Raw genomic sequence first — 27,537 nt, 5'->3', positions numbered from 1 at the left:
AACCATTTAGAATCTTTAATTTAACTACGGACTTCCCTTATGGAAATGAAAATAAAACTAAACCGCTCACGATTCAGTATATCGTGTGCACGATTTATTATTGTATGCGCAAAAAATACATTGTTTTTTTATTCCATGAGGGAGCATTTTGCTTCTCCATGGGAGAATGGAGAAGCATACATTTGTAAAAAAAAAAATAATGATTGTTCTTAAACATTTTGATTCTAATGACACTACCAGAGCTTTTTATTCTATGGAATGAACATGTGATTGTTATAATTGTACTCTCCATTTTTGCTTCGTTATACTACAAAGTTTCAAGTATTTTTTATAGTTATAATTACTTCTAATATTTGATCATTATGAGAGAATTCCAATATAATATTCTGAACATCTGCAGTTTTAGTTAGACGATGAATATTTTCAAGTGAATTTCATGCTAAATTTCAGCTTTCCAACTCCTTTTTAATGCATGTTTTCTCCTACAACATCAGAGTGCAGCGCCATCATTAAATATGCACTATAATGACAATAGTTAAAAGTGATTTGAAGCATGTTTTATTTTTAAAATGGAAATACTGTTTTAGAGGGGGGCGGCAGAGCTTTGTGACGTCATATTTGAGGGGGGTCTGACTTTTTGTGACGCCGTGTGACGAGGAGAGGAGGGGAGGTCAAAAATCGGCCAAATAATACGATATGGATTATTCACTGTGAACGCGTGTTTATGGGTCATTAATTTTCTGACACATGTGCATGGGGCTTTATACACCCCCCACCTGCGTACGTACGCTTGACCCCCCCCCCTCCCCGAATCCTATAGAACGGCCGATATTTAATCCACGCAGAAACGATCGAGGATTAATCATATGAACGTGTTTAAGCAACCAGATAGTCCACCGCTGGACTAACTAATTTGATGGCCAATGGAGACAAATTATCGAGTTTTCACCCCCCCCCCATACACAAGCAAACGCATTTGGGTTAACCCCCCTCCCCCCTCCATGAGTACGTACTAAATCGATGGCCCCTTACTAGTGGGTGTGGATAATTCGCTGATAAGGGTGCCATTCACAAAAACAAAACGCCGGCACTGGAGTGTCCTCGAAATGACGCGTGCGTTCACTGACACGTGGGTAAAACAGCGGTACACGTCCCTTGAGTCGATCAATGGACATCAGTAACACATGAGCGGGTGGCGCAGTAATCATGGCAACATGAACCCCGACCGTCTTCAGAGTTCGATACCTGGTCACGGATTTGACTGACGAGAAGTCCCGTGCAGTCACAGACCGACTTCTACATTTGGGCAGGGGCCGAAGTTCGCTTTGTCCCGCACATTAGGAACCGCGGGTGCATGTAATTAATTAAATTTTCACACGAATTGTAAACTACTGAACATAATTAATAAAGGTGTCCACTTTGGGGGGGGGGGGGGGAGGCGTTGCCCTCTCCGTGCCCCCCCCCCCAAATTCCGCCCGAACCTTACCTATCATCAACACCCTCTTCACAAACCCGCACTCTGGATACAGCAGTCGATTTATATTTGTAACATCGCTGGAGAGTAAACACCAGCCCTGGTTCGCGCTATTTTGCCACCATCTGTATGTCTGTTGAGTGACCGTATTTACTATTTGCACTTAAAGATATCCCTATACTGTATACCAGAGGTGGGACAAAGTCATTGTTATGCAAGTCCAAGTCGAGTCGCAAGTCATCAAATTCATGACTCGAGTCTGACTCGAGTCCAAGTCACATGACTCGAGTCCACATCTCATAGGTGGGACAAAGTCATTGTTATGCAAGTCCAAGTCGAGTCGCAAGTCATCAAATTCATGACTCGAGTCTGACTCGAGTCCAAGTCACATGACTCGAGTCCACACCTCTGCTGTATACTCTATACCTGAACTTGAACCGCATCAGAAATCATCGTAGCTTTTGACTTCCCGCGCACAACTCGTGTCTCACCGCACAAGCACGCAAACCAACATCGTGTCGCCATCTGCTGATCAAAATCCGGTACTGCTTTTTTAATTGCAATCCAAGTAGTTCACACAGCACCCAAGTAACAAAGTCAAGTCAAAAGGATTGTCCTGCATCATCTAGCAAATGAACACTGCTCACGCCCATCTACAACCGCGATACACTGTTCCTTTGATGGTGGTTATTTGTGAATAACGTTTGAATTCCCACAAAGTGGTACTTGATTTACTCTCCCTGCACCTCGACTGGATTTTGAATTTTTAACCTCATAGCACCACCTGACCAGACCCATCCCATTATTATTATTATCACAACTGTATAAAACAATGCAATTTTGATTCATATGGCATCTAAATTGCAACCGCATATCAAGGTGCTGTACAGAAACAGTGGGCCCATAATTAGAGGCACTTATAGAGAGGGGAAAAGGAAGGACTTGAGTATCGGCAGGGAGTCAACAGCACGGATAGCTGGGGGAGTTATAGACTGTGGGTGCTGTAGGGGAGAATGAGAAACCTCCCATTAAGTGAAGGTTGACTGGAGGCTTAAACAGAAGGCCTTGATTGCTGAAGTGGACAGGACATCAGAAGGAGTGGCGGCCACATTTTGGAGCAACCATGACATGTATCGTGTCTCAGTGTGGACATGGATAACCGTGTGTTAAAAACAATTCTGCCACTCCTGCACCTCTCGGGCGGCCTCAAATTTGGCTCAGCCGAGACAGGGGTCGCATGTTTCTGCCGCCGAGCGCTGCGGACGCTGGGTGGGCCCGAGGCGCCGCTGACTTGGCGCGGAGAGAAGTGCTCCTCGAGGGCTGCAGGGCCAGCTTGGCCGGCGCTGAGATTGCGCGAGGAGTTCTCCGTTCCGGTGAACCATCGGCCTTGTATCGGGGGCCCACGGCAGTTTTGGCTCGGCCTGGAAATGTCCGTTCATTCATGAAACACAGCTGGATTGCTCAGCATCTACAATATTTAAACTGGGCATGGGGAACCAAGGGTCTTTAGGCTGCACATGGCCCTTCAATTCATATGGTCGACGGACACATAAGGCCTACCACTTCGAAACTTATATTTATCCATCACTTCAAGCATCTCAACCACACCAAATGAGCATTAGAGAGGGAAATATTATAGTTTTGACACACTCAGCCATTTCTGTCACTGCAAAGGGCCTCTGTATACTCAGCTGACATTTTAGTTTTCCGGGTATTATTGGAAAATGCTGAGGTGCGTGTTAACGTGCGGCTAAGTCCAAGGTATTTCAAAGTCCTCTTCAGCAGTAAGGAAAGGTTTCCCACCACTGGTTTAGTCCATGAATGAATGTTAACTAAAGAAAACCAAGAACTTAATACAATCACAACATTTCAGAATCAATTGAAGGAGAGACAAAGCAGCATAATACCTTTATGATTGTCGGGGATGACTTTGGGGCCACCGTATATCTCCAAGCTGTTAAAACACACCGAGGCATGATCTGTGTATGGTAGTCACAGCTCAACAGCACACATGGAATCATCGCCATGCTAAACATAACTCGTAATTCGTCATTTTTACAAGGGACCTCGTGTTTCGTGATGTAAGCGCTATCTAAGCGTCGTCCTTTTGTAGCACACAAAGTTGGTGGGTTTCTAAAGCATTGTGTACAACATATTACACGTGATTAAAAAAATGCAAAATTATTTACGACCTTTTCTCAATATAACGCTGGAGAAATTGTTCTCCTTGCCTGCCTTGTTGATGGTCATGGGGGTTGTTTGACCATACTTCACCATGCTGGTCAGTGCTGGATGAAGGCCGGATATCCAGAAAGGGTTCAATTATCACTCGCACATTTAACACTCACATTTACTTTTGGTGGAGTGGTAGTGCAGTTGTTAGTGCATTGTGCTAACCACTCCGAATGATATCTAAATTGGTCAGGGACCCCCCCCCCCCATGTAAACCCACAACGACCAACATGGTGAAGTATAGTCAACAATCCCCATGACTGACACAGCGTAGGGAGGCCTTCATCCAGCAGTGGAATGAGAGAGGGCTCTACACAAAAGACAGACCCCCCGTGTAGCCTTTAAAGACTGTTGGGGCAAGTGCTGTTAGCGAGCACCTAAGAAGGCCGGCACGGCACACGAGGGGGTAGGTGGCCAGCAGCACGCCCGGCCACCTTTGTCTTCCCCATTGACAATGTTTACACATCGCACCAGATACTCATTTGATGGTGAGTCGACTTAGGGGAGGCCCAGGACTGGTTCAGATAATCGTCACTGATGTTGGCCGTGAGCGGGAATCGAATTCAGGTCGCCGGGTTTGTATAGCAGCACGCTAACCACGACACTACCACACACACACATGCACGCGTACATTGACTTGCAACATTTGGCACTCGCAGCTGGCAGTGAGATTAACAACCAGGAGGGAGGAGAAGGAGGAGGGCTGCTCACCTGAGCGCCGGCAGGCCGATGAGCTGTTGCCGCTCGAAGTCAGCCATGAAGTCTGGGCTGATGCGTGCATCGGGGCCCAGGCTGGACATGAGCTGCCTGTAGAGGCCGGGCTGGCAGCGGCAGGAGACCAGTAGCATGCGGTGAGCCTCGCGGTTGAAGCTCAGGTAGCCCAATGCCACCGCCGCTGCCTCACGAACCTGGGCAAGAACAAGTTGGGGTGCGCGGGCTCGCCTCAGATGTGGCTTAGGTGTGGCTTTGGTGTGACCTCCTTACATCTGTAGGCAACCGCTGGGTATGCACCACTGAATAATGTTTAGACTTTTTTATTAATTCGTTGGTGACCTTCATAACAGGCTGTAACGATTTTCCCTCCTTGTGAATATTTTGCTTATATTTGCTGCATTGCTAATCCTTGAACTACTTTTGGTCTCTAAATTATAAGCAGAATGACAAAGATCTCATAATATATGGTACCCTTTATGAACTCGCCCAAGACCCAATTTATTCCCCTCTCCACTCGGCGCACCGAGCTCATCGCTCCGCTCTCTTCTTCCCCTTCCCCTGTCCTCTTTGCTGTCTCCCCCCCCCCGTCCACCTCCCTTCTTCTCCCCCTCCCCTTGCTTGGCCTCTTCCCTCATGTCTATAAATCACGACCGGGGATTGCAGAGAAACATGCGGTACGCAAATCCTTTGACTCACCATAATCTGCCTTTTTGTTTTCTCCTTTGGTATTTGTCACTGCAAAGCCTAATTTATATACACTATATATACATCAATAATCGTCGTATACAGTTGATTGCAGCTTGATTGTGGAGCTTTAAGTTAAAGGTTAAAGTGGTTTTCTGCTGAAGCAAGCATTTAGGCAGTGCCCATCTCCCTTCTCCTGTTCATAGCCCTCAGCCAGTGGTGCAAATTCCACATTCATATGGCAGGGACGAGGGTATCTATTAATACAACCACCACAAAGTGGTACTTGTTTTAGCAACCTCAGAGGGATGATGGGCTGAGTCAACCCTCCAACCAGGATTTTATCGTGCAACCATCGCTTGACCGCTGAGCCATGTGCCCGGCTCGAAATGGCCACTTGCGTGCCGTGTGCTGATGCGCACCGTGTCGGTGGAGGAGAAGAGGTGCTCGGTGAGCATCTCCATGGCCCCCAAAGTCACCATGGCAATGGGAAGGCCGGCCCTCGTGTGTGCCAGACTGGCAAGGAGCTCACCTGCACACACGCACGCACGCATGCCGCATCATTACACAATGACCTCATAAATCAGGTGGCCACACCGCTACGAGCACTCATGCACCAGATATTATTACTATTCCCTCTTTTCATCTGAATAATCGCCACGTAGCAACATTGCCCCCTTCTGTAAAACCTATGTGGAGTACATTGCACTGTAAGATTGCCGTAAATGTTAAATGCACTAATGTATTATTGACTGAAGAGAGCATCGAGCGCCACGTGTGGATTTATGGGTGTGGGGTGGTGCGCGTATCTCACTGGCCAAGACGATGGAATCCAGGTTGTTGGAGCTGAGGAGTCCCACCAGCACGGAGAGGCCCTGCGCCGTGAGCGGGACTTGTTCGCCATCCCGGAATACTCCGGACAGCACCACCATCTGCTTGCGCGCAGACAGCAGCCGCTGTGAACGCCACGCCGAGCGACTGCCACGGTCGCATTTCTCCAACAGCACAGCCTGGCCCCCGCTCATAGACGGTGCACCGGTTATCACACCATGCCACGGTCATCGCTAAGTCGTCCATGCAGGAACGATAACCAGTGGTGATGGTGGTTTGTGGCTCAACGTTCAGGAAGTCAACTGGGTTGTACAATTTTAATGTGTGCAGTTTATTTAATGTATTTTTTTCCATTCTAGATTTGAAGCTTTCGTGACTGCAAGGATTCATATTCTTAGGTTTTTTCGGTAAAGTCACGTAGGTAAAAAATTAAAATTAATAAAAGTAAAATAAAAAATAAAATAAAAATCACGACGTTTCGGAGGCAACACAAGCTTCCGTCTTCAGGTGGAACCGTCACAGCACGATAGCTGTATCAAGTGAGAGAAATTCCAAGAAAACAGTCCTTGAGCCTTTGTTGTTTACACAACAAAGGCTCATTCCTAACAGCGTGCTTCAGCCGCACCGAACCTCACGAAAATAATATTCAGGGCCTACCTTGGCTCCTCCCACCCTCAACCAGTATATATACAAATACTGTTTCTTGGAATTTCTCTCACTTGATACAGCTATCGTGCTGTGACGGTTCCACCTGAAGACGGAAGCTTGTGTTGCCTCGGAAACGTCGTGATTTTTATTTTATTTTTATTTAACTTTTATTAATTTAAATGTTTTAACTACGTGACTTTACCGAAAAAACCGAAGAATATTTTTTTGCAAGCAAAGGTGGTGATGTTAGTGCTGATGAAACTGATGATGCACTTGTAATGGGCTTCACCAGACTGCTGCTCCTAGCAAACTGCATGGGCTGCTTGCGCCCGTCTAGTGGAGAAAGTGCTGATGATGAAGCCACCTTCACAGGTGACCAGGGCACACTTTCTGACGGCTACACGCACAACTCCTGAACCACATCATTCTCTATCACAATTCACGTTAAGTCTTAGAGCAGTGAGAAAAAGTATATGGATGAATGTTGCAGTTCTTTCGCACCGTACCTAGCCAACCATGCTAATCACCGCAGTGATTGTTTTTGATAGATAACCAAAAGGTGCTGAGAGGATGACCAGAGTTTCACATGATGATTTATGCTCCTTGACGAGATCAGCAAGGTATTGTGGTTAATTTGTGGCAAGCCAAATTGCGGAGTGAAGAGTGCATGGGCATCGAGCCGCCCGTCGTCGCGTCGGGCGCGCGACCATGGGCCGGGCTCGGCGCCGGGGCAGAACGACGTACCTGGAAGGCGGCTTGCGCCTGCTCGTGCTCGTTCTCCGACTCTAGGAAGGGCAGGAGGTCGCTGACGGCTATGCGCCCCACTTGCGCCAAGGTTGCCTGCTGCTCCCGATTGTTGTAGGCGAAGACGGCGAGGGCATAGCCCGCACGCAGCCGGACCGCCTGGGTGAGCGGAATGATCGGGGACCGTCGTCAACAACCCCTCCTCAACCCACCACATTGCCCCCCCCCCCCACTACTGGGTGTGCGGGACAATACAGGTAAAGGTGCAGCCCTGCAATGTTTTGCTCACGCCACTGCTGGCAGAAGGGCCACCACTGGAGAATGCTCTAGCGAGCCTCTCTAGAGTATTTGAATTCCTCTTGCACTCTGGCCAGGTCATACTGTACACCGCTTTTTCACTTTTAAATTGGAATTCATTACTTCAAACACCATATGTAAAACAATTAAGTTGATTCATTACTGTATTTAGCAAAGGTCCGTTGCTTTTATACCAACACCTTTTCAGCAAATCAGCATGTGAAACAGTCTCAAATTAAAACATTTAGTGAAATCTCTTTGCTTAAAACGGACAAAGGAAAACCACCACAAGCATTGGTTTAGCGATTCCCGCGCATGTTCTGTGACTTGGCGGTTCAGCTAACAACACGTGTGTGTATCTCATGAATTCTGTACAGTACACGCAGATAACCCACCCAGTGTGCGGCCCGAGAAACTCATTAATGCACTCAGTATTGCGAGTGCACACTCATTGGATTATTCAGCCGACCCTGACATCAAAACACTGAATTCATCACATGATCAATAAATATAGCAATTTACTCGTTCCTTTGCCTAACACTGCCTCTATCTACACGTTAAATGTGCACACTGTTTACATCCTTATGAGATGTCTACGCACTTGGATGCTATATAAATCCCAACTGTATTACAATTGTGTAAACCAACTGTATCTGTTGGAGCGCTTATGTTCTTTTGAATTTGTGTAGTTTATTTTTTAAAGTTTTGGCCGCCCATCGAGCACGACCCCTGCTGACCCTGTCCGGATGCTCCAGGAGCTCCAGGACCACGTCGTAGTTGAAGCCATCCTTCTCCATCATCTTCTCCTGGACCTCGTGGTTCTTCAGCAGGACATAGGCCAGCGTGCACGCTGCCTCCACCTGCACGCCACCACCAGCAGCACGCACGCACGCGCATCCAGCACATCCAGCCACCGAGTGCAACTACCCAACACAATTGTGGCTCCGCCAGCTACCCAGCCATCCAGAACAACGCCCATCCCAGCCACACCACTCAGCCAGCCATTCAGCCACTCAATTACCAAACCACCCAGCCACCCAATTATCAAATTACCCAACCAGCCACCGCTCAATCAGCCACTAAAATCACCCAGCCACCCAGTGTAACCTCTCACGCAGCCACTTCACTCACTATTCAGCTACTTAGCCACCAAATGCAACCAGCTGCCTCAGTCTGCAATTAAGGGACCCAGTCATCCACCTAACAACCCAGCCACCTAGCCACGCTTATATTCTACTGTGATGAAAACGTTTAATGTACTATTTGGGTAGTTGCATTTGACGTGCCTGAATAGTGCAGAGGTAGGAACAGTGGACGTGCAGGTGGTGTTGTGGTGTGCTGAATGATGGTGGTGGTTTGTCGAGTGTGGTGAGTGAGTGAGACTGGTGTGCGCGAGGCATCAATGTGATGGTGCGAGTAAGGTGGGGCTCTGGTGATGCGGCGCTTGCCTTGATGTTGGGGTTGGCGTGAGTTGACAGGAGCCGCAGCAGCTCGGGAATGGCCTGCTCCTCCTCCACCTTGTTCTGGCTGAGCCGTGTGTTCACATGGGCCACACCTGCCGGCACCGCGCGACCACTCCGTGAGTACCCACCGTCCCTTCCTCACCACTCCATGAGTACCCACCGTGCCCTCACCACTCCGGGTCGATTCGCTAAATGAATTACTGGGCCACGTTTTACCCAAAAAATATATATCTATAATCTTCCTCAGTGCTATTCCAATTGTGCTCTCGGTGCCCAGTCGTGAGGGGATGCCCCTACATCGCCGCAGTGCTTCCTCGTGGCCACACTCGCTCACCCACGCAGAGCGCCCCGAGCGCGGAGACGGTAGCTAGCAGCGTTCGCTCGGTGGTGCGCGGGGTTCGCAGCAGCCGCACCAGCGGGGCGACGCCGTCCTCACGGCAGATCTGCTCCTGGTGGGCGCGGCCCTCCCGAGCCATCGCTGCCATCGCGTGGCAACCTGCGTGCGACAGTGGAGATGCGTAGATGTGTGTACCACAGCGTAGGTTGCGTGCTTGTGTGTGCGCGACCAGTGAGATGTGCGATTGGGAGGATGTGCAGGGAGCCGTTGGTGCCGTGGTGTCGGCACGTGCGACGTGTGGGGCTGTGTGCGGTGTCGTGAGCTGCGGTGACCAAGTCGACGCGCACCGACAAACTGCAGCTTGTCGGAGGATGCGAGCAGCATGTCGATGATGAGACGCAGGCCAACCTGCAGCACCACGGCCGCCTGCTGGTGCTGGGTTCCACCTGCCAGCGCCCACAGCGCCAACGCCCCATGCTCCCGCACCTCCAGCTGGAACACCTGGGCGAGCCACATGCAACAAGCGCCGTTAAACAACGCCAGCGCTGCCTCCTTGTCTGCGGGCAACGTGTGGGCATCGCCACCAGCGAAGCCGCATGAGGGCTGCCCAATGTTTGATTGTACGACCCTTTGCTGTTTAATCAATCATTATCGCCCAGGTCTCCATTGAAAATGAGACTCCTCGACCCGAGTTATTATCCACCCTAAATAAAGACTAGCAATCAATCAATAGATCAAACAAAAATGTTGACACTCAATCCAGCAGTGGATTGATCACGGCTGATGATGATAACACTGGTGGAGCCAGTGGCGGGGGGTGGGGTGGCACGTGCCCCCCAATGATCCGATCGAAATCCCTAATTTCGTTCAGATCATTGGGGTTTATTAATAATAAATCGGCATTTTGCGACCCCCACTACCACTGTGTAGCATATTATTACGTGCCAGGGACTCTATGAGATGATAGGACAATAGTCTGAGTCCATAATTGGCAATAAGTAACGGCAAAGCAGTTATAAGTGACTCGCAGTTGCGTATACAGTACACGACTTCCCTGAAGGCATACCTTCAGCGAGCGCGATGCCGATCACACACGGTTAGAATTCGACCCTCGATCAATGGCTGCGCCATAGCCGCACACGCGTCGAATAAAAAACAAAGGACAAGTCCTTACTTACTAACAACTCCTATAATTTTTCATTGTTGGAGGGGTTGCCCCCCTACTTGAAAATCCTGTCTCTGCCATTGGATAATAATGTTCAATCCGTCAACCGGTCACAAATTTAGACAAAAGTTAAACATTTGTAAGTGCAGTGCCCGATGTATATGTTTTTTTATTTTTTTCCGAGAATTAAAAATCGGAATTCACCTTGAGAAGACGCAGCAGGGGTTGGGTGACGGACAGTGCCAAGAAGTCACGCTGGATGCCGGGGTTGCCATCGCACAGCGCCTGGACCGCCACCGCCGCTCTCACCTGCTCCTCCGTGCGCCGGCTACACACGAGCTGCGCCAGCGCCGCCAGCGCGCCCCCGGCCGCCGCCGCTGCCTGGTTCCCTTCGTGGGCCCTCGTGACGGTCGCCAGGGCCAGCGCTGCAGCGGCCTGCAGGCTGTCTACGGACGGCAGCAGAGCAGCGGCCACGGGAGAGTTAAGGTGGTGCAGGGGTATCCTGGGGCAGAAGCGTCGGTATAGAATAGCTGACTAGAAGACAACTGCGCAGGTGTTTTTCCGGGTTGCGCTGCGTGCTGTTCGGCGTGATGTCCGACGTTTTGTTCCACGTGTCAAGAGCTTCTTCAGAAATTGGTTTGAGAACTGAATTGAGTTCCTGACGGAGCTCCCAGCACATGGAGCAAAATGTTAGACACAAATCTGAACAACACTTTGCCTTGTCTGTATTTTGACTCTTCACACAACCTAATTATTTTTTTTCCTTTGATATACGTGAACCTACTTGAGTATTAATTATGTTTTAAATTGGGAATCACTTGAATTATGTGTTCAATTTCATATTAAAACAGAAAGTGCCTTCATGATGAAAACATGCTTCCTGGTGTGAGGTCGTATCTACTGTTTCTTGCAATGCTTTAACGCACCATCGGTTACTCTTCAACTACAAAAGCACTATGGCAAATTTTTCTTGGCCTGCTCTTGGGCACAATGTGGTGCGCTGCTCGCTGGAGATTCCCGAACAGAACGTCCTTTGCTTCGCTACGTGACGCTGACTGCGCAATCCCACGGGCGTGGGGGGTGGAGGCCCACACCTGAGTTGAGTCCGAGGAACTCGACGAGAGGACCAATGCCACCCTCGTGCACCACGGCCACCTGGCATAACGGGTCGCCATCGCACATGACGCGCACAGTGTCCACTACGTTCACGAGCACGCCCTCGAGGCTGCATCGCTGGGTCAGCCGCACCAATGCCGCGATCCCTTTCTGCCCAGGCACACACAAAGACAAAGATTACCCGTATAGCCTTAACAGACTGTTGGGGCAAGTGCTGTTAGCGAGAAGCTATGAAGGCCGGCATGGCACACAAGGGGGTGGGTGGCCGACACCACACCCCACCGCCTTTGTCTTCCTAGTGGCGATGTTTATATATTTGTGGCTGAGTCGACCTAGGGCAGGCCCAGGACCGATTCAGATAATCGTCACTGGTGTTCGCCGTGAGTAGGAATCGAACTCAGGTCGCCAGGTTCGTAGCGCAGAGCGCTAACCACACACACGCGTACGCACTGGAAAAGCACGAACGTTGTAAAAGCAATGTTGTGCGACGCAAGTTTTAAAGAAAATTTGTATTACAAAAGGCCAAATCAGACTTTCAAATACAACACACCTTGATGTTATCCAATAACCCTGCGGTGGCGAGATGTTATCTCACCTGTATATTTGAATCTGCCGTCATGTGGATTTTTCTCAGGTTTTGCACATTTTTGAACGTGCATTTAGATTATTTGGCGCTACTATAAATCCCGCATATGTTACGCCACTTTTATGAGCTATCATGTGTGGCCAGATCGCCTCTGAAAAAGAGCTAATAGCTCAATGGGCTTTACCGGGTCAATGTACCTCCGATGAGCATGTTTGGCTACGTACGGTGCAAAAGGAGTTTAACATACATGCAATTGTGGCACATTCGTGGCACCACCTCTGCCACCACCCGGCTGCCATCCTCACCTCCCGGGCGATGGCGTCGCGGTGGCCCAGGGCGGCCGCGTCGCCCAGCACGACGGCGCAGCGCGACTGCAGCTCCCCACGCGCCGTCGAGCCCAGCAGCCGCACCAGTACGGGGATGGCGCCGGCCGCCACGGCCGCATCGCATGCCTCCTCGTGGTCGGACACGTTGCAGATGACCGACGCCGCCAGGCACGACACCGTCTCGCTCTCACTGTCCAGCAGCCGCACCAGCTCCGGCATACCGCCTGGCGCGACGAGCCACCGGAGAGAAATGCACCCACCAGGCAATGCGTTGTTTCGTCAGTTTGTGTCGAATGTCACGCTGGCCAAGGTAATTATTATGTTGTTATTGTTATTACGCTCGTTTACCCAGGAAAGCCTCACTGAGTCTCATTGAAAGACAGCCTCTTAGCTCAATGGACCTTGCTCGATTCTATTTTTCACAAACTGACCTTAGCTTCGATCTCTTGGCGCAACAATGTGCAAGTTTAATCGTTTTCTGTTACGATGGGTTATTATTGTAATTTCTAGATATGAATGGGAAAGTTTATTACATTCTCCCACCTATGTCCAACCAGCAGTATAAGTTGGTATCTCACAGTTTGCAAATCTGCACCTCACGTGGGATAAAGTATGGGTACCCCCACCTCTTGCAAGATGTCTGACCAGTATAGACGAGGTCGACCAAATACCCTCTACAGCAGCTCTCTAGAACTCCACCTAGTGGAGGAAATTCCACCAGCAGTGGTGTTAGCGAGCAATAGCACGACACACCTGCTGCCAGCAGGTGTCTCCAGTTGTCCGTCCTATGCTCGTATCTGTCCCGCGAGACACACAGCACCTCCAGGCACCGTGCAGTCATCTCAACCTTCTCGATATTTTCATCGCCCAACATCCCTTGGGGCACAGAAGCAGGGTCATACTCTTACATACGATGGCGGTTTCATGCGTCAAGAGGCTCTTAATAATAATACTGTAACTCACAGCCAGTGCTATTTTAGTGGAGTGACACTGCTGCTATTCACGAGTAATATATTTTTGTTTCCAGACTTTAAGTTGTTTGTCCTCTAACGGGTGTCAAGAGAAAGTGAAATTTGCCAAAGAATGAAACTGCAATATGATGACAACTGTCTGATTCATCACCACGTTCACAAATGGTTGGAATGGCAGCGTCTGTGTTCTCGTGCGTGCATGTCCGTGTGTGCCTATCTCTCTGCTCCTGTGTATCCATCCCCGCACATATCTCTGGGTCCTCTGCGTGCGTGTCCGTATGTTCTGGCGTCTGCGTGCGTGTGTTCTGGCATCTGCGTGCGTGTGTTCTGGCGTCTGCGTGCCGCGTGCACTGTTACCGACGAGCAGGGCCCACACCGGCAGCTCGGGCAGCTTAAGTCGAGCCAGGTGCTGCAGCACGTTTGTGTGCAGGCCGGCGACGGCCACGTGTGCCGCCGTTTTCCCGCAGTCATCGGCACCCGTGGCCTCCGCGCCCAGCGTGAGGAGGCAGCGCAGGGTGTCCAATGAGCCATGCGCCGCTGCCACCAGCACCGGCGTCGATCGGGGTCTGTTGGCCGCAACGATGCCGTGAAAGAAAGAGTGGCACCCTCTCAACACTGATGTTAACCATGACCAGGTCGACGGGTTCATATTGCAGTTTGCCAACTACTATACCATGCTCCACTCTGTTCGAATGTTAAACTTGATCTACTAACCCTTTACTCATCATTAATGAAACACGATCAAAACCCAATGAAGGACACTTCTGCTAGGCCGATGAAGTGGCACATTTACAGAGTTTAAACGGAGGCCAAACTTGCAAGCGCACAAGCAGACTCACGGGGTGGTGGCACGCGCCGTGAGCAGCGCGGGGTCGCGGTGGTAGAGCGCGCGGATCACCGGCTCGTGATCGTGTGCCGCCGCAAAGTGTGCCGCGGTCCAGCCATGCCCCTCCGCCAGCGTCGGGTCGACACGCAGCGCGAGCAGGCAGCCCAATGCCTCCAGCGAGCCATGCTGCGCCGCCAGATGGATGGGAGCGGGACCTGATGGGTAGAGGTTTCGAAGGACATGACAGGTAAGGACAGCCGACGGAACAAGGTAAACGTTTTGATTTAATACGCGGCCTCTTGTCCAGGGAAGCCCACAGTGCCACGGCGGTCACCAATCTCAATCCAGGCAGAGTTCGTGGGAGAGTGCTGCCCACCCCCCCTACTATGCGGACCAGAGGTAGCTCTGTGGTATCCGCTTCTGGGGTCGTTCTCTAAGCTTTAGCACTTCTCTTTGAGGGATTTCAATGGATGCCGATAGCCCAATCAAGATAAATTCAGGACAAAAAGACAAATCTAAAAAGTCTGAACCTATAAACTAAACCCAACTTTGTCACAAATAACCATACTGTACTTCCCCCTTTTTCGTTCGCGGCAATCAAAGCGGGGCATCGCGTCCCCATGGCTAGACCCTCGGCCAGGCGTTAAACGCTCGTGCTGTCCTCCGGCCGTGGCGGTGTGCGTTGTGCCAACCGTTGAGGCGTGGGTCGGGCCCCTCGGAGCGGCTCGGTGCTTGCAGGTCGGCGCCGGCGTTGGCGAGCAGGCTGAGCATCGGCGGGCGGTTGTGCGTGGCGGCGTGGTGCACCAGCGCGAGGCCCCGCTCGTCCAGCGTGCCCAGCCGGGACGCGACCTCCCGGCGGCTCAGAGACAGGAAGGCAGCCACCAGGCCACCTTGGGTTGCCGCCCGGAGGCCCACCGGCACGCTCTGTACGTATGCAAGGCAACACGCAGGGCAGCACGTAGGTGAGACGAACAGAAAGTGGCGGCCGAACCGTTGCGGTACCCGAGATTGGTGGGTTGATGAAATTACTGGTTTTGCCATGGATGTACTTGAAAATTGCAGTGCAGAAATTAAAAATAGTTAAAAGACAATGCACATAAGTGGATTGATTCAAATGTAATAGTAATTGCTCTTATGTGCAATTTTTGTTTTACAAGGAATTTTTCTCTCGAAAATTTGATCGCGCTCTATATACAGTGGTGCAGATTCTGTTCGGCATACGCCCTGGTGCTAGGAATCAAATGGGGGACCCCTGGTCCAATTACCCCCTATCTTCATAGCTGGTCTCATGGATACCTCCGGCAGTGGGCCCTTGTGCAGTTGCACCACCTGCACATTCAATGAATATGCCACTGCCTTACATGTATGTATGTTGAACTTCTTTCTCGCACCGTATGTAGCCAATTGTGCAATGTATATTTTCTGGGTCCTAGTTTAAGTGCTACACCAATGCAATAACATTTTCGTTGTATCTCCATGTAATGGATATCGCAACACCATTAAATAAAACTTAATCTCCTGCACTTCACCAATCTGCGCATCAGGTTACATATGGCTAAATGAACAATTGTAAAAGCGATTACCCCTAAAAGCAAATGAAACACTATACCCAAAATTCCGAACTTTATACGAGGGATTGTAGTGCATGTGTGTTTGTTCGTTTCTTGGGAGCAGTTGTGTACATTAGTGTACCGGTCCTGGGCATCACCTAGGTCGACTCAGCCTTAAATGAGTTTCTAGTCTGTTGTTTCTCACCAAGGGAATGAATGTAGCCACGTGTCATACTAGCTACACTGCTCCCTAGTGTGTCATACCGGCCTTAATATTTGGTCGCTAACATAACTTGCCCCAACAGTCTATGCAGGCTATTGGAGGAAAAATCTTTGTCAAGGTGAATGCTGCCACTGGGCTTGTAATGCAGAGGTTGTCAGTTTGATCTCCCGGCATGGCAGTTTAAACAACGTGCAAGTGTTCAAACCGCTTGCCTGTGTTCATAAAGCAATATAAACACGACTATTAAGTCGGTCGGCAGGTCGTGTACGGTGGGGTAAAATGTGAGTACATCCGCCTTTTCTAAGATGTCTGACCAGCGTGGGAGAGGAGGTCAAATTCTATCTGGAGAGACTCTCGAGAGCCCTCTCTAGTGGAGGCCCTTCCTCCACCAGGGGTGTGAGCAAGCAATTACAGGTCTGCACCTTTATCTTTATATCTGTGCATGTGTGTATGTGTTTGTGTGCGTGCATGCGTGCCTTGTAGCGGATGGCTCTGCGGTATCCAAACCGCTGCTTGAACTGCTCATGAATGATGACGTCGCTGAGCGGGAGGCGGCGCAGGCGGAGCGAGTCGACCAGCTGGCGCAATGCCCCGCACCACCACGGCCGCCCCATGTGTGGAGAGAACGGCTCCAGTGGCACCGAGATCACCTGGTACCTGGGCGCGGCGCGCGAGCACCGCAGGGTCCATCATGCCGTGTGGAATTCTTTTGTTGTCTTTTTCCAGGCGACAAGAGCCGAATCGAGTTGAGTTTGTTTAACCAGTGGATAACTCAAGCGGTCAGGATAGGGCACACTGTGGCACCTAAAGGGACACTATCCCAAGACAGTTCGTAGCTCATTTCATGACAATTACTGTTACAATAATGAATTAGTGACTTCACAGAGGATTGTCCTATTGAGAAACACGTATTTTCAAGAGAAATGTGAAATTTCCACCACCGGCTTGTGGCATCCAAAACAGATGATCACCGCCCACCCCATGCCCATTTTAAAGTATAAACACATTGACTTTGCAAATCCACTGCTTAGTGAAGGCTTCCTCATGACATGTCAGTCATAGATATTGTTTAGTGAGGCCTTCATTCCTGCATTAGATTGAAGATGATGATGAGGATGGTGAGGGTTCAAGGACAGTATAGATACCACTCACGACTCATGCTAGCCATGGCCAGAATTTCAGTGTGCTAACTACAGCGCCACCACTCCACTGCCCACTCTGACTTTTCGTGAATCAATTGCTGAAGAGATTTTGCCGCTGGGAGCGTGAAGGTGGGGAATGCACAACGGCTCGTGAGCAACAATTCACTCGAGGTGGGAGTGACGACACCCTGAAAAAACGATCACTTACGTTTCATCTCCCACGACAATGGTGGGAAAGGGGTGGCTCTCCCTGTAGGGAGCGTCTGGGTCCAGCATCTGGAGGAGATGAGAACTCCCCAAGCGCTGGATCTCCGCATATCGGCCCTGCAGCACCAATCACCACCCGATCACCACCCGACCACTGCTGGATAAAGACCTCCCTAAGCCATCACCAGCTCTCTCGTGGTATTGGATTATTGCATAACAAAAATCCGACGAGAATGATCATTTCCAGTCCTTTGTCAACTCACGTTTGTTATTGTTAGGTAATATGGATTAACGCACAATTATAACCACAACAGGGTGCAAAGGCCATATTAATTTCCTTGGGGTGCGTGACCGTGTAAATATTTTTAAATCATAAATTGGACTAAATATGACATTGAATGCCGCTCCTCGGGGAGTGTCGTGACATTTGGATAGGTCGATACACTGAGGAATAAGGCATCTTTCCATGCTTTAAATAGCTGCATCATCGCTACAAACCTTTCCCACAGCCTGACATCCTGCCTCTGCCTCTTTTAATACATTTTCCCATATCAATTTGGATTTAGATAGTGTCTACATGCAGCCGATTCTCAAGGTGCTGCACAGACACAGTGGGCATTTTTGTTTTGCAAAGAAAGGCAGTTGGTTATAAGCTCAGGAAAAAAGGAAGGCTGAGAGCCTGGACTTGATCACAGGCAGGGGATCGACAGCACAGATCGCTGCAGCAGAGAGTTCCAGACTGTGGGGGCAGCAGAAGAGAAAGAGTGACTGACCCCTTCAAGACCTACCTCTTGACTGACCAATGTCATGCTTTCCATGTATCAGTCACAACTGAAAAATCTATAGGCTAGCTAATTTGGCTGCCAAGTCTCACACATAGAGGCCGTAGCTACTAGTCACGTGCCATCTACTCCAGTCTGACAGCAGCCCGGAAAATATTCGGTGAGAAACGAAGGCCTGCTCGTACCGCGATATCTGGGTCGACGTTGCTGAGGGGCGGCGTGCTGAGATCGAGCTGCACAGAACCGTGCAGGTGAAAGTAGCTCTGCTTCTCGTACAAGAAGTGGCGGCACGCAAAGTCGGGGCCCAGGACCAGCGGTGGGAACTCCGACTCCGTCTTGAGTTTCTCCTCTGAAGGACAGAGCGCACATCACACAGGATTCCTCATCTCGGCAAAGCTATTTCTGATGATAGTTACGGTTCAGACCGGGTGTGTATGCATCTTCATCACTGTTATCGTTTTATCAGGGTTAAGAGAGCGGTAGAATAGGGCGGGGACTGGAATACAGATGAGTGGGGGAGAGGTAGGAGAGCACGTGGATAGGAGGGTGAGATGAGAGCAGAGAGGTAGGAGAGTGCATCGATGGGAGGAGAGTGAGATGAGAGGGGAGGGGTAGGCAGTGGCGAATCCATGGACGATTTAAAAGACGGTGAGAGCGCGATCGTAAAAAAATTATCTGGGATTGACACAGTCCCTAAGTTTCAACTCATGCAGCTGAGCAGCCTGGCAGCGGCACACGACTCCTCTTACCGGTGAGCGGCGGCAGCAATCGACCCAGGTTGGGCACCTTCATCCGCCGCTTGAGCGCCAGCAGGATGGGCGTTAGGCACGCCACGAGGCCTAGCTGATCGAGCAGCTTCCGCGACTCGGCCTTGCGCGGCAAGTGTGCACGCATCAGGCGCCGGTGCGTGGCCAGCCGCCGCTGCAGCCGGCGCCGGATCTGGGGAGGAGGCTCCGCCTGCTCGTCGCTGGGACGGAGGCCGCCGTCCACGTCCCAGCGGGGCTCGCACACAAAAAGGCCATGGTGCTGAGCGACTGAGGCCACCGCCACAACCAGGCCCAGCCATGCACCCTCCGAGTGCTCCGTGAAGAGGAGGCGCTCCTCGGCGCTGTTGACCTCGTACGAGGGGTCAGCCACGCCGTCGTCCTCATAGATCCCGGCCCAGTCCGGGTCTTTGGCCACGTCGATCATCCCTGTGTCGTGCGGTCAAGAAACGAGGTTAAGTGGCCTCTTCTTCGTTACGTGGTGCGCTCACATCGCGTGTTCACCTTCGTAAATGAAAGGGATGGTGTGGAAGTACGAAGTGCCGGTATACATTGACCGAACCCGGAGTTGATGTGGATGGATGAGTCACCTGTTTGTGTCCGTTTTATTGTAATGCAGTTATAATATGAATCCATAATTTTTAATGTTTACGAATGTGAAATTGCTATTTTGTTGAATACAGGTAGTTTTAATATTGGGCAAAAGAGTGATAGTTTCATCATGGAGAAAATGTTGACAGATTGCATTAACGGCAAGCGTAACGTGTTCACCAATCTGCACTGACCAGCGTGGTTAAACATTGTCAACAAGCCACATTACCGAACCAGCGTAGGAAGGCTTTAACAAAGGGCTGTAAAACTATTGTAGTATTACCATGAGTGTGTAATGAGAGGACAAGATCGCTTCACAACGTATGTTCTTGTCCTCTCTCCCTGTCTCTATTTGCTCCCCTATCGCCTCCTCAATCCTCGCTGTTAACTGTAAAATTCAAGATCAAGACTTGATCATAGGCAAAGCTGCTGATGCCACCACACCTCATCAGCACCTTCTGGCAGATCCTCAGCTGCTGAATAGTAGACACGCAACCTTCAAGATCTCCCCTAACAGTATCCCACCATGTGGTCATAGATCTTCCATTTGGTCATCGGATTTGTGGAGACCATTACAATGCCTGTTTCAATAACTGGCCCTTCTTCATCCTGCACCCATGTGTTCCCCAGCATAACCTTTGCTCCTAATCATATCTACAACACTTCCCTGCCACATTATCTTTTGGACTCCACATTGTTTATTCTACCTGACCACAAAATTCCTTGCATCTACAGTATCTCACACCCTAACCCTAACCCAGCCAAATAGAGCCAGTAAAAATGAGTCCTTGTTTCCCTTTTTGGTATTTCGACTCTATCCTAACAGGTGTGGTAGTTACGCACCGGCCGAGCTGAAGTCTTGCAGGATATCCTTATCCTCCTGCGTGCTCCGCATGCTGTCCAGCTCCAGGCCCGCGCGCCAGTACTCCCCAAACCGCACCCGCTTCTCGTGGCCCATGTGCGCCCCGTGCCACAGTGCCTTGAGCGTGTAGTCCACCTCGGCGAGCACCTGACCCACCCTCGTGTGGACGTATGCGGGCGGCAACTGGCACACCGTGCTCCTGTCGTTCGCGGGCTCCATGCTCACGCTGGGTGCCTGGTTGAGGCCGTACAAGCCAAGCGTGAGCTCTCGTACCATCTGGTGGACCTCACGCGCGTCTAGCGGGGGCGGCCCGTCCTTCCGCAGAGGCCACAGCAGCTGCAGAATCTCGGTGGAGACACCAATTCCGGTCATCTGGCTGATGATCCCCGCGGGAGCCTCCCTGTTGGGCCTTGTGTCGTCTCCGGCAGGCAGCCACCCGCACGCGACGCCAGCCAGGAGCTCCTGCTGCTCACCGCGACTCAGCCGCTCCACGAAGCTGCTAGCGTCCTGCTGCGCCGCTACCTTGGCCAAATAAGCCGTCTTCTCGTCCTCCTTGTTTGCGATCCGTGAAGCGCTGGCGGTGGTGGCCAAAGTCAGGGGGCGGTTGCCCCCGCTGCGGGTCACGCGGGACGAGGGCCGGCGACGCGGAGCTGGGGCCTCCACCTCCATGGCGACAGAGTCGGTCTCACAGGCACGGAGCGCAAAGTATGACGTGGCGGGAGGGACGGACAATGCCACACCATGCGCCGACCAACACTGCAAAGCAATAATACAAGATGATCGATTATGGGGAAATTATAGAGAAAACACCACTCTTAAATACACTGATTACATTTGTAAACACTCTGTGTAAGATGTGGCGCCATCTCTTTGACAATATTCAAACGCCCGTTGAAAAGAGGATAATTAGAAATGAGTGGGTATCTAAACATGGATCACACTGCATTCATAACTCTAGTTTATAAAGTATCTAAATTGAGGAGTATCTGAGGACATGGAAAATGACAATTACACAAAAAGTACATTAAAAGGTTTATATTTTTGCGCGGGTCCTTCTAAGTTAACCTACAGTTTTCATTGTAGATAAGCGTAAGAAAATTACAGATCCCTCCAAGTTTGTGGAGCAGCAGTGACATCAATCAAGTCCCGTATGAAGTGAACACACAGATGTGCATAGCAGTGTGGGTATTTCCAATATGGTGTTGAACGTTGTGTAATGTGCTGTGAAACATAAATGCCGAATGTAGTTTGTGGCAAAGGAGAATCCCGAACCGGCTGACATTTACAAGTGGGTCCTGCACTGGGATGTTGGGCCAATTTCATGAATTAGTGTTTGGTCAGTTGAAAGAAACCAGAGTACCCGGAGAAAACCCTACGCAAATACATATCGGATTCATATTCTTGGTTCTTTAGGTAAAGTCACGTAGAAGGGAAATAATAAAAATAAAACAATAAAATAGCTGAATTTTTTTTTATTTCTCTTCACGTCGATGAGAAATAATAAAATAAAAAATAATAAAACATTACATTGCTTTATCTTCTTGGTTCTTTCGGTAAAGTCACGTAGAAGGGAAGTAATAAAATAATAAAAATAAAACATAATAAAATGAAATAATTCTCACGACGTTTCGGCTACAACGCAAGCAGCCGTCTTCAGGTGAAGAATGAGACACTACCAAGCTAGGAGCTTATATATAAACTGGGTTGGAGGTGGAAGAGCGCCTTAACAAAAAAGAATGTGCATATGAAGAGGAATTTAGCATATTCATGGAAAATGCGTAGGAGGTGGGCGGGGGGGGGGGTTTCAAAGGCATATTATGCCCATGCATTATGCAGGATCAACAGCACCAAGGGGGGGGGCGGGGGTGCAGGGAGTAGCATTAACAAAGGAAAGGAATGTTATTGATATGTAGCTGCAGTTACTAAACAACCACGTAGAAAACTAAAGTATAAACTACATAAAAAACGAAAGTATAAACTGCATAGCACCATCAGTATACTTACTATACTCTACAATAAGCTGAGTTACTAACAGCAAGTAATACATTACAATTCTACGTCGTAAAAATTATATAATATGCTTCCATCTAAACTTTATTCTCTTACATCACACGAGCATATACCGTACTATATACTGCCATAGATAAACCCAACATTAAATTATATACTGTATTACTATAAACCACCCTATACTTTATACATTTCAACATAACACTATGTATTATTCTACCCACCCTCATGTGTATCGAAATGGTTTATTACGTCCTTCCAATGATTGCTAAGCCAGAATCCATCTTCTCGGTTAAAATTGTCTCTGTGTTTGTATATGTGGATCGCCTCATGAACGAATCTCTCATGATAGCCAGATGGCTTGCAGAGAACCTCTGTCTTGGAGAAGTCAATGTCATGTGAGCCCACTGAGTTGTAACAGTGATCTGCCACGGCTGAGGTGTTTGTCCTACCGTGTTTCAGGTCAGCTTTATGTTCACGGATGCGGTCCGAGACATGTCGTTTGGTTTCCCCAATGTAACTGCTACCACAGAGGCAACTTAGTTTGTAGACACCAGGGTACTGTATGTCTGGAACCACATCTTTTACAGACGGTACCAGATCACGGATTTTATGTACTGTATTGAATCGGACCTGGATCTTGTGTTTAATCAGGATTTTGGAGATTTTTTTTTTTTGTGACCCCAGCAATGTAGGGTAAGGTGATGGTCTTGAAAGGCTCCTCAACAGGATCCTTCTTGATGGTTGGAGTGATGGCTTTGCAGATTGTGTAGTCGGAGTAACCATTAGCCTTAAGAGCTTGGCGTACGTGTTTGAGTTCACTGGAAATGTGTTCATGGTCGGAGATGCATTGGGCTCTATGATATAGAGTCTTGATGAGAGAATTCAAAACGCTCATCTTTGCTGATGTTGCAACATCAGCAAAGATGAGCGTTTTGAATTAGCTCAATTAAAAAAGAGGGATGACATTGTCATCCTCTCAGCCGACAAAGGCAATGCCACTGTCATCATGGACAAAATAGAATACAACAACAAAATTCAAGAACTACTCAACGATGGCAGCTATACAAAAATAAAAAGAGACCCCACCAACAGCCTCGTCACTAAAACCAACAAAATCATTTCTGATTCAACCGCATTATTTGATCAGACCAAACAGATCTCGTTGAGACCTTCTGCAGCCAGGCCACCAAGATTATACGGCTTGCCAAAGATACATAAAGAAGATACACCTTTTCGTCCCATTGTTTCTACTATCAACTCCCCCACCTATAAATTGGCTCGTTTTTTGTCTGAAATTCTACGGCCTTTCACTGGAAAAACCACCTCTGCAGTACTAAACTCTACTGACCTGGTATCGACAATCAAGGGGATTGCCCTGTCCCCAGACGACCTGCTTGTCAGTTTTGATGTGGTTTCCTTATTCACCAAGGTTCCTGTACCTGACACCATCGCAATCATTGAAGACTTGGTTCATCAAGGACTGAATGCTGGGGTACCCCCCCTGGTGAGACACTGCTTAACCAATACATACTTCACTTGGAATGAAACTTTCTACAAGCAAATTGAGGGCACCCCAATGGGCTCCCCCTTATCTCCGGTTGTAGCCAACATCTTCATGGAGAAATTTGAGACGGACGCCATCCAGACTGCCACTCTACGTCCGACCTTATGGAAGAGGTACGTAGACGACACTTTTGTCATCTGGCCACATGGCCGGCCTGCTCTAGACCAATTTCTCGACCACATCAATTCCATACACCCAGCCATCAGATTCACCATGGAAGTCGAAATTGATGGCAAGCTACCCTTTTTGGATGTCCTAATCAAAAGGAGACCTGATGGTTCAATGAGCCACTCTGTCTACAGGAAAACCACCCATACGGATGCTTATCTAAAACCGGATTCCCACCACCATCCATCCCAGAAGAATTCTCTCATCAAGACTCTATATCATAGAGCCCAATGCATCTCCGACCATGAACACATTTCCAGTGAACTCAAACACGTACGCCAAGCTCTTAAGGCTAATGGTTACTCCGACTACACAATCCGCAAAGCCATCACTCCAACCATCAAGAAGGATCCTGTTGAGGAGCCTTTCAAGACCATCACCTTACCCTACATTGCTGGGGTCACAAAAAAAAAATCTCCAAAATCCTGATTAAACACAAGATCCAGGTCCGATTCAATACAGTACATAAAATCCGTGATCTGGTACCGTCTGTAAAAGATGTGGTTCCAGACATACAGTACCCTGGTGTCTACAAACTAAGTTGCCTCTGTGGTAGCAGTTACATTGGGGAAACCAAACGACATGTCTCGGACCGCATCCGTGAACATAAAGCTGACCTGAAACACGGTAGGACAAACACCTCAGCCGTGGCAGATCACTGTTACAACTCAGTGGGCTCACATGACATTGACTTCTCCAAGACAGAGGTTCTCTGCAAGCCATCTGGCTATCATGAGAGATTCGTTCATGAGGCGATCCACATATACAAACACAGAGACAATTTTAACCGAGAAGATGGATTCTGGCTTAGCAATCATTGGAAGGACGTAATAAACCATTTCGATACACATTAGGGTGGGTAGAATAATACATAGTGTTATGTTGAAATGTATAAGGTATAGGGTGGTTTATAGTAATACAGTATATAATTTAATGTTGGGTTTATCTATGGCAGTATATAGTACGGTATATGCTCGTGTGATGTAAGAGAATAAAGTTTAGATGGAAGCATATTATATAATTTTTACGACGTAGAATTGTAATGTATTACTTGCTGTTAGTAACTCAGCTTATTGTAGAGTATAGTAAGTATACTGATGGTGCTATGCAGTTTTTTTTTATGTAGTTTATACTTTAGTTTTCTACGTGGTTGTTTAGTAACTGCAGCTACATATCAATAACATTCCTTTCCTTTGTTAATGCTACTCCGTGCACCCCCCCCCCCCCCCTTGGTGCTGTTGATCCTGCATAATGCATGGGCATAATATGCCTTTGAAACCCCCCCCCCCGCCCACCTCCTACGCATTTTCCATGAATATGCTAAATTCCTCTTCATATGCACATTCTTTTTTGTTAAGGCGCTCTTCCACCTCCAACCCAGTTTATATATAAGCTCCTAGCTTGGTAGTGTCTCATTCTTCACCTGAAGACGGCTGCTTGCGTTGTAGCCGAAACGTCGTGAGAATTATTTCATTTTATTATGTTTTATTTTTATTATTTTATTACTTCCCTTCTACGTGACTTTACCGAAAGAACCAAGAATAGGATTCCCTGCAGTCACGAAAGCTTTAAATCGAAACATATCGGATTGATTACAAAAAACTCAAAGATGCACTACCAATCTCGCCGCTGAAGCCAAACAACACTTTGGCATTATCAGTCAACATACTGAATTACTACTATGCGATGTTTTAAACCACGGTATACCAACGGTGTTCATGTCGGTTAAATCAAACGTCTTAACGAGTTGTCAGTTGCACAACAACTGCATGAATAGCCAAGGCCACTGCCGCTCCACGTTAAATTGCTCAACTTAGTAAATCACAGCAGCACAGAACTGTCCCTTACTTGCTGCCAGTTTAATGGGATCCACAACAACCCCATTGGGTTATGTCGATGTGCTATATACATTTACACAGTATAATGAACACACACGTCCTATCTGGGTTGGGTATTATCGTGTTAACTGTTAAGAGTACTATTGCCGAATATCCATGCTTAAGCTCTCATGATGAGCGCTTGTAAGAATCCGTTATTCAAATCGTATATTAGTAGTCCACTAGTGGCCGCTACATTTACCAGAGTTGAAAAAAGAATCGATTATTGGATGGATTTGCGCGGCCCTGTTTGCAATGTATATGCTATGAATATAATTTTAAAATTAGGCGAATGCAGGACGATGCACTCCAGTGCGAGTCCGAGTCCAGACCACGGTTAGCCTCAGTGTCGTCGAATGATACCTGGCAGGCCCTCTTCCTCCCCTACCTTCACAAACCCGCACTGACCAGCGTGGTGAAGTATGGTCAAGCAACACCAACCAATGGAGACAGACTCCACGCGTGGCCAGTGACACAGACCACCCCCACCCCCATCTACTATAGCCTTATCAGGCTCTTTGGAGCAAGTATTGTGAGCGAGTAGCAATTACAATAATAAAGCTTGGCACGGCACACGCAAGCAAGGGGTGAGTGGCCAGCATCACGCCCGGTCGCCTTTGTCTCCCCAGTGTCGATGTTTACAGAACGCACCGGGTTCTCATTTGAGGCTGAGTCGCCCTTGGATAAGCCCTGGTTCGGTGCAGATATAATCGTCACTGGTGTTGTCCGCACCGAGTTCAGTAGCGCGCTAACCTCTGCGCCACCGCTCCCCACGATACCCACCAAACCCACGTGCGATAAAACTCAAACCTTTGTAGCGATACAACTCAAACCTTTGCAGCGATAAAACTCAAACCTTTGTACCGATAAAACTCAAACCTTTGTACCGTTCCTCCTGTGCTGCCCGTTTGTCGTTGATCGTTGCAATTGTCACGAGACAATTGCAAATAGCCGACAAGCAGCCAGGGTACAGAGAGACAAAGAGCGGTGGCACAGTGGTGAGCGCACCGGTACGATGGACATCCAAGCCAAATCCTGACACTCCGCTGCCCAAACCATCCACTAACATAGGCAGCATTGAGCAGGGTGGTGAAGTATGGTCAACCAAACGCTCTGGACCGAGACCTTCATCCAGCAGTGGGTTGACAAAACGATCGCTGCTGTTGCTGGCAATCCAATAGAGGCAACCGCGGTGTGCCTTTAAAGCCAGTGGCTTTGTCATTGCCGATGCGTTGAGTTGTCCTTACCTCGAATGCCCGGCTCTCTTCACCCCTCTCTCTTCTCTGTCCACGCACACACAGAGGGCGGCGTCTCTGTCCACATGGCAACGGCTTTGGCTCGTGCTGTTCCTCCTCCTCCGCCGCCTCCTCCAACCTCAAC

The 27,537-nt window shown here is 49.0% G+C and overlaps 1 protein-coding gene across 1 annotated transcript; it reads right to left on the bottom strand.

Annotated features, from left to right (window-relative positions):
* Nucleotides 1-72: 72 nt before the first annotated feature.
* On the bottom strand, nt 73-27,537 carry ANKAR (ankyrin and armadillo repeat containing). Its single transcript, XM_078594017.1, is given in 24 exon segments — nt 73-2,895; nt 3,382-3,428; nt 4,418-4,614; nt 5,527-5,636; nt 5,919-6,036; nt 7,328-7,486; nt 8,362-8,484; nt 9,073-9,179; nt 9,422-9,583; nt 9,772-9,925; nt 10,794-11,035; nt 11,684-11,855; nt 12,597-12,841; nt 13,371-13,493; nt 13,946-14,154; nt 14,428-14,629; nt 15,107-15,338; nt 16,664-16,844; nt 17,538-17,653; nt 18,504-18,667; nt 19,068-19,511; nt 20,517-21,291; nt 27,405-27,441; nt 27,443-27,537. Coding segments are annotated over 24 exon segments (4,572 nt in total). The 5' UTR covers nt 27,481-27,537; the 3' UTR covers nt 73-2,680.

Source organism: Lampetra planeri, chromosome 1, assembly GCF_965212315.1.
Source record: "Lampetra planeri chromosome 1, kcLamPlan1.2.h2, whole genome shotgun sequence".
NCBI lineage: Eukaryota > Metazoa > Chordata > Hyperoartia > Petromyzontiformes > Petromyzontidae > Lampetra > Lampetra planeri.
The sequence above is the reverse complement of the archived record's forward strand: the minus strand, read 5'-3'. Positions and strand labels throughout refer to the sequence as shown.